This window comes from Pongo abelii, chromosome 5, assembly GCF_028885655.2.
Source record: "Pongo abelii isolate AG06213 chromosome 5, NHGRI_mPonAbe1-v2.0_pri, whole genome shotgun sequence".
In the NCBI taxonomy this organism is placed as follows: domain Eukaryota; kingdom Metazoa; phylum Chordata; class Mammalia; order Primates; family Hominidae; genus Pongo; species Pongo abelii.
The window spans coordinates 76,678,933-76,687,096 of record NC_071990.2 but is presented as its reverse complement, the minus strand read 5'-3'; the positions used below and the strand labels follow the sequence as shown (position 1 = coordinate 76,687,096).

Genomic DNA, 8,164 nt, shown 5'->3' with positions numbered 1-8,164 from the left:
AGACACTGCTACATGTTCTTCATAAATTAACACCCTCATAAAGGTAAACCAAGAAGGTTATCCTCAATCATCTGGTATCAATATATAATTATTTTTCACATTTCTGTTACTTTTTAATGAGATTTGAGGTTGTTCTGTGATTATCAGAATTACCAATGCACAAAAGCCAGAATGTATTTGGAAACTAGAAGAGCTATTTTTGTTTTTTGGATTTTTCTCCAAGTTCAAGGAACCAAAGGTAAGTTACTTAAAAGTTTATTTTTAAATTGCTTATCTATAAAATCTACTGATAGAAGTGAATATTTAGAACCAACAAGGCTACCAATTTATCTCACGGGCTAGTATATAGTAGGCCTTAAATAAATATTGCTTGATTGATAGAATAATTAGCTATCAGAAATGATTTTCACTTGATTTAATATTTACTACATGATCTTAAGGGCAGTGAATATTAACAAAATAGGAGAGATGAATGCATCCTATTTGCTGTTCTAAAACATTCATTGAAAATTCTTATTATTAATGCAAATAACATTAGTAGATCCGTGAAACTAACTCCATTTATCCACCGAAATTCAACAAATAAAACCTAAAGATAAAATTAATGTTTTAAGTCATTTATGGTCAGACAAAAAAAGGTAAGTATTTCTTACCTTCTCGCAATGAAATCTTGAGTTGCTTTCCCTTAGAAAATAGCAAGTATTCTTCATCTTCAGGGTTCATGATGACAACCAGTTTCGAAATTTGGTTGTTTTTGAAGTTATACACATAAAAGAACTAGGCAATGTATGTTCTTATGGCAAATCTGCATCTGAATATGAAATTAAAATAAGCCACAAACAGGATGTTTTAAGAAAAATAATGTGTGTTTTAAAAAAGAAAAAAAAACCTGTTGGAGAAAGTTTGACTTTTTTATATAAGGGTAAGCCTACCTATTATAATATACTCAATCTTTTTAAGACATTTGAAGTCAATAAGGTTAAGATTTTCTTTAAGAATGACATAGCTTCACGACGATAAACATTTTAACTAAAATATTGGTTTGGAATATCCATGAAAAAGTAAAATTAATAGTCATTGCATGTGTAAGTCACAAAATAACTGTGATTCCATCAGTTATTTTATATGAAACTTCTCAGTGATTGCATTTGGAGGGAGAAAAAAATCTCTGGAAAAGATTTCTTCATGTTTTGTCACCTATAAACAATCGTGAAAGAAGCAAAATTTATTTTCTTTTTCATTACATTATCAATTATATATAAATATTTACATTTATAAAATCATTTTAATTAGAAATAAATAATGAGATTTGGGTATATTCTGAACTGAATCTGATGAAGTAAACCAATTTGACTATTTCATAGACTTGATCAAGCAATTCAGCTGTGTTAAATTTTTTGTTACATTACTTCTGTTAATTTAACGATTTTTCTATTTTCATATATTGCATATCAGCTATTATACACAATTCCAAATATATAATTATATATTTTTATATGTAACAATTATATGTCATATAATTATGTCATATAATTATTTATAATTATATATATAATTATAATGTATTACATATACATATAATTTAATATATGTAATATACATATAGGAAGTGAAATGAAATAAGCTTATCAAAAAAACTGCCATTTGTTATATGCTTACTTCTAGGAAACAATGTCCAATAATTGCATAATAAAAAATCCTAACATGTTACTTTTTTTTTAAAATATAAATTTAGGGAGTACAAGTGCAGTTTTGTTACACCCATATATTGCACACTGGTGAAATCTGGGCTTTAGTGTAACCATCACCTGAATAGGGTACATTGTACTCATTAGGTAATTTTTCATCCCTCATTCCCCTTCCACTCTCTCATCTTTTTGAGTGCCCAGTGTCTATTGTTCCACTCTGTATGTCTTTCTTGTGTACACATTATTTAGCTCCCACTTATAAATGAGACCATGTGATATTTGACTTTCTGTTTCTTAGTTATTTCACTTAAGAGAGTGGCCTCCAGTTCCATCCAGGTTGCTGCAAAAGACATTATTTCATTCATTTTTTTGGCTGAGTAGCATTCCATTAATATATAACCATATTTTCTTTATTCATTCATTCATTAATGTTCACTAGGGTTGATTCCATATCTTTGCTATTGGTAATAGTGCTGCAATAAATATTCAAATGCAGGTATCTTTCTGATATAATGATTTATTTTCCCTTGGGTAGATACCCAGCAGTGAGATTGCTGGATCAAAGGGTAGTTCTATTTTTGGTTCTTAGGTAAATCTCCATATTGTTTTCCATAGAGGTCGTACTAATTTACATTTCTGCCAACAGTGCATAAGCATTTACTGTTCTCCACATCTGTTATTTTTTGACTTTTGAGAAGTAGCCATTCTGACTTATGTGAGATAGTATCTCAATGTGGTTTTAATTTGCATTCCTCTGAGATTCGTGACATTGAGCTTTCTTTCATATGCTTGTTGGCCATTTGTATGTCTCCTTTTGCAAAATATCTGTTCATGTTCTTTGTTAATTTTTTAAAATAATTTTACCTTTTATTTTAGATACAGGGCATACATGTGCAGGTTAATTACATAGGTATATTGCATGATGCTGAGTTTTGGGGTACAATTGACCCCATCATGCAGGTACTTAGCACAGTACTGAAGAGGAAGACTTTCAACTCTTGTCTCCTTCTTGCTCTCTTCCCTCTAGTAGTCCCAAGTGTCTATGGTTGCCATCTTTATGTCCATAGGGACCCAGTGTTTAGCTCCCACTTATAAGTGAGAACATGCAGTATTGGGTTTTCTGTTCCTGCATTAATTTACTTAGGATAATGGTCTCCAGCTTTATTCATGTTGTTATAAAAGACATGATTGCATTTTTGGTTTTTTTTATGGCTGCAAAGTATTTTATGGTGTATATATACCACATTTTTTTCCAATCCACCAATGATGGGCACCTAGGTTGATTCCATGTCTTTGCTGTTGTGAATAGTGCTGTGATGAACTTGCAAGTGTATGTGTCTTTTTGGTAGAATGATTTATTTTCTTTTGGATATAAACCCAGTAATGGGATTGCTGGGTCAAATGGTAGTTCTGTTTTTAGTTATTTGAGAAATCTTCTTTGGCCACTTCTTCATGAAATTATTTAGTTTTTTCTTGTTGAGTTGTTTGCGTTCCTTATAGATTCTGAATATTAGCCGTTTGTTAGGTACATAATTTGCAAATATTTTCTTCCATTTTGTGTGATATCTATTTACTCTGTTGAATACTTCTTTTACTGTGCACAAGCATTTTACTTTAATTAAGTCCCATTTGTCTGTTTTTGGTTTTGTTACATTTGCTTTTGAGGCCTCAGTAACAAATTCTTTGTGTAGGCTAATGTCCAGAAGAGTTTTTCCTACGTTTCCGTTTATAATGTTTAGAGTTTTAAGGTCTCATGTTTAAGTCTTTTATCTATATTGAGCTAATTTTTATATACAGTGAGGGATATTGGTCCAGTTTAAATCTTCTCCATATGGCTATCCAATTTTCCCAGTATTGAATAGTATCTTCTTTCCCCAGTGTATAGTTTTGTCGACTATGTCAAAGATGAACTGGTTGTAGCTATGTGGGTTCTCTACTCTGTTCCATTCCATATATATCTTTTTATATCAGTACCATGCTGTTTTGATTACTATAGCCTTGTAGTATAATATGAATGTGATGCCTCTAGCTTTGTTCTTTTGTTGTTTTTTCTATATGAGCTTTTTTTTGTTTCCATATGAATATTAGTATTGTTTTTTCTAATTCTGTGAAAAATAGCATTGATATTTTGATAGGATTGCACTGAATTCGGAGATTGTTTTAAGAAGTATGGCCATTTCCTGGTGCGTTGGCTCATGCTTGTAATCCCAGCACTTTGGGAGGCTGAGGTGGGCGGATCTCTTGAGGTCAGGAGTTCAAGACCAGCCTGGCCGACATGGTGAAACCCCACCTATACTAAAAATATAAAAATTAGCAAGGCATGGTGGTGGGTGCCTATAATCCCAGGTACTTGGGAGGCTGAGGCAGGAAAATCACTTGAACTCAACAGGGGTGGAAATTGCAGTAAGCTGAGATCATGCCACTGTACTCCAGCCTGGGTAACAGGGCAAGACTCTGTCACCAAAAAAAAAAAAAAAAAAAAAAAAAAAAGTATGGTCATTTTAAAAATATTGATTCTTCCAATCCATTACCATCAAATGATTTTCCATTTGTTTGTGTCACCTCTGATTTCTTTCAGCAGTGTTCTGTAAGTCTCCTTGTAGATCATTATTGGTGTATAGAAATGCTACTGATATTATATGCTGATTTTGTATCCCAAACCTTTACTGAGTTCATCTACCAAATCTAGGAGTCTTTTGGAAGAGCCTTTAGGATTTTCTACGTATAAGATCATATCATCAGCAGCAAACAGATAATTCGACTCCTTCTTTTCCAATTCGGATTCCTTTTATTTCTTTCTCTTGCCTGATTACTCTGGCTAGGACTTCCAGTACTATGTTGAATAGGAGTGGTTAAAGTGGGCATCCTTGTCTTGTTCCATTTCTTAGGGGTATGCTTTCAAATATTCCCCCATTCAGTACGAAGTCAGCTGTGGGTCTGTCATATACGGCTTTAATTATTTTGAGGTATGTTCCTTCTATGTCTAGTTTCTTGATGGCTTTTATTGTGAAGTGATGCTATATTTAATCAAATGCTTTTTCTGTGTCTATAGAGATGATCGTATAGTTTTTGTTTTTAATCCTATTTATGTGGTGAATCACATTTATTGATTTGTATATGCTGAACCATCTTTGCATCCCTGGAATCAAGCTCATCTGATTATGGTTATTGTCTTTTTCTTGTGCTGTTGGATTCGATTTGTTACTATTTTGTTGAGGATTTTTGCATCTGTGTTAATCAGGGATATTGGTCTTTAGTTTTCTTTTTTTGTTGTGTCCTTGCCTGGCTTTGGTATCAGGGTGACACCGGCTTCATAGAATGAGCTAAGGAGGATTCCCTCCTCCTTGATTTTTTGAAATAGTTTCAGTAAGATTGGTACCCATTCTTTTTTGTATGTCTGGTAGAAATCAGCTGTAAATCTACCTGGTCCTGGGCTCTTATTTCTTAGGAGATTTTCTTATTACTGGTTCAACCTCACTATTCATTATTGTTCTATTCAGGATTTCTATTTCTTCCTGGTTCAACCTTGAGAAGTTGTATGTCTCCAGGAATCTATCCGTTTCCTCTCGGTTTTCAAGTTTATGAGGGTAGAGATGCTCACAGAAGTTTTTGATGATCTTTTGTATTTCTGTGGTATCAGTAGTAATGTTGCCTTTTTCATTTGTGATTGTGCTTATATGAATTTTCTTGCTTTTTTCTTGGTTAATCTAGCTGGCAGTCTTTCAATATTCTTTAGCTTTTTGAAGAATCAACTTTTTATTTCATTGATGCTTTTTATTTTTTTTTTCAGTCTCCATTTCATTTAGTTCTCCTTTGGTGTTTGTTATCTATTTACTTCTTCTACCTTTGGGTGTGATTTGTTTCTATTTTTCTAGTTCCTTGTGGTGTGACATTAGGTTGTTAATTTGTGATCTTTGTATCTTTTCATGTAAGCATAAAACACTATAAACTTCTCTCTTAGCACTGCTTTGGCTGTATCCCAGAGGTATGTTGTGTCTCTGTTTTCATAAGTATCAATTTTTCTTTAATTTCCATGTTAATTTTGTCATTGACCCAGGGGTCACTCAGGAGTAGGTTGTTTCTCTCCATGTACTTACTTGTTTTGAGTTCCTCTTGGGATTGATTTCTAGTTTTATTCCACTATGCTCTGAGAAGATACTTGATATAATTTCAATTTATTTAAATTTATTGATTCTTGTTTTGTGGTCTGACATATGGTTTTTCTTGGAAAATATTCCAAGCACTAATGAGAAGAATGTATATTCTGCAGTTGTTAAGTAGAATGTTCTATAAATGTCTGTTAGGTCCATTTGGTCTACAATACAATTTAAGTCCACTGTTTATTTGTCGATTTTCTGTGTCAATGAGCTGTCTACTGTTACCAGTGGAATGTTAAAGGCCCCCAATATTATTGTATTGCTGTCTATCTCTTTTGTTAGGTCTAGTAGAATTTGTTTTATGAATCTGGTTTTGAGGGCATATATAGTTAGAAATGTTATATTTTCTTGTCAAATTGATCCCATTATCATTATATAATGACCTGCTTTGTCTCTTTTTACTGCTGTTGATTTAGTGTCTATTTTATTTTGTGTAAGTATAGCTACTCCTTCCCACTTTTGGTTTCTGTTTACGTAGAATTTTTTTCTACCCTTTAGCTTCAGTCTATGAGTGTTTTACCAATTAGGTAAGTTTTTTATAAGCAGTGTATCATTGGACCTTGTTTTTTAATCCATTTCACCAATTTTTATCATTTAAGTGGAGCATTTAATTCATTTACTTTCAAGGTTAATATTAATATGTGGAGTTTTCTTTCTGTTATACTGTTAACTGTTACCTAATTGCTTTGTAGTCTCAATTGTGTACTTTTATAACACCTGTATTATATTTATGTTTATTTTTATGATGGAAAATATTGTTTTTTCATTTCCATATTTAAAATTCCCTTGAGCATTTCTCGTAGGGGTGGTCTAGAGGTGACACATTTTCTTAGCATGTGCTTGTCTGGGAAAGACTTTATTTCCCCTTCATTATGAAACTTAGTTTGTCAGGGTACAAAATTTATGGTTGACAGTTTTTCTTTATGCAGTCTGAAAATAGGACCTCAGTCTCTTCTGTTTTTAAGGTTTCTGCTGAGAAGTCTGCTGCTAATACTATGAGATTTCCCTTAAAGGTGATTAGATGCTTTTCTCTTGCTGATTTTAGGATTTTTTTCTTCACACTGACTTTGGATAATCTGATGACTATATATCTCTGTGAAGTTCCTTTTGCGACATGTTTTTGGAGTTCTCTGAGCCTCTTATAACTGGATGTCTAAATTTCTAGTAAAATTAGGGAAGTTTTCCTCAATTTCCTAAATTATATTTTCCAATCTTTTTACTTCTTATTATCCCTCAGAAATATCTATTACATATAGGTTTGGATGTTTTACATAATCCCCCACTTCATGAAGGCTTTGTCCTTTTTAAAATTTTTTTATTCTTGTTTGACTGGGTTAATTCAAAAACCTGCCTTCAAGCTCTGATATTCTTTCTTTCACTTGGTCTAGTCTATTGTTAAAACTTTTTACAGCATTTTGTAATTCCTTCAATGAATTTTTTATTTGCAGACATTCTATCAGGTTTTTTATTTTAAGTATTTATCTCTTTAGTAAATTTCTTATTCATATCTTGAATTGCTTTTCTGATTACTTTGTATTTGTTTTCAACTTTCTCTTAGAGCTCATTAAACTTCTTTAAAATCAATATTTTGACTTCTTTATCTGGTATTTCAAAGATTTCATTTTGGTTAAGATCCATTGTGGGAGAGTTAGTGTAATCTTTGGGGATCCTGTAACTCCCTGTTTTTTCACCAGAGCTTCACAGAGATTCTTCTTATCTGCATAAACTACCTCTTCTTTTGTTTTTGAATTTATTTGCATTTGGACAGGATTTTTTCCCCTTCAGGATGTAACTATAATGTATGTTGTATATACATTATATACAACATATACATATAATGTACGTTGTATATACATTATAGTTATACCCTAAAGGGAGAAAAATAGTCTTTTGGCTTTGGTTCTGGGTGCTTTCACTGGCAATGACTCTATTTAAGTTCCTTAGTTATAGGTAGCCTTTGTGCTAGGCATGTGAGCAAGTTCATTGTCTCCTATGATGCCAATATGGCAGAGGTCTCAGGAAGCCAGCACTGTGCACTTGTGTCAGCAGATTGTGTATTAGGTTGTGCAGTTCCATCTCCAGGCCAGCAGGTAGTACTTACTTACTGGTAAGAGCCAGCTGAAGCAGAAGGTGATAGGTATATATGCTTGATCTTTGTTTACCAGGAGAGGTTCTCCATTGTCCCAGGCAATGGGCTGATCTATGGAATGCATGGTGGCCTGAGCTCCCTCAGCACCTAAATGAGAGACAATGCTGTGTGGAGCTGGACTGCCAAGCCCACCCTTAGATACCCCAATGGCAGGCACAAACGAGCCCTAA

At 33.0% G+C, this 8,164-nt stretch overlaps 1 protein-coding gene across 2 annotated transcripts in view; it reads left to right on the top strand.

The window, feature by feature from the left end:
- IMPG1 (interphotoreceptor matrix proteoglycan 1) overlaps positions 1–8,164 on the top strand; it is a 161,307-nt gene continuing 153,143 nt past the window's right edge. For both annotated transcript variants that reach the window (XM_009242015.4, XM_002817076.5), the window contains exon 1: positions 1–238. In XM_009242015.4, the coding sequence (XP_009240290.4) occupies positions 172–238 (67 nt within the window). In that variant the 5' untranslated portion in view covers positions 1–171. The remainder of the gene's footprint in view (positions 239–8,164) is intronic.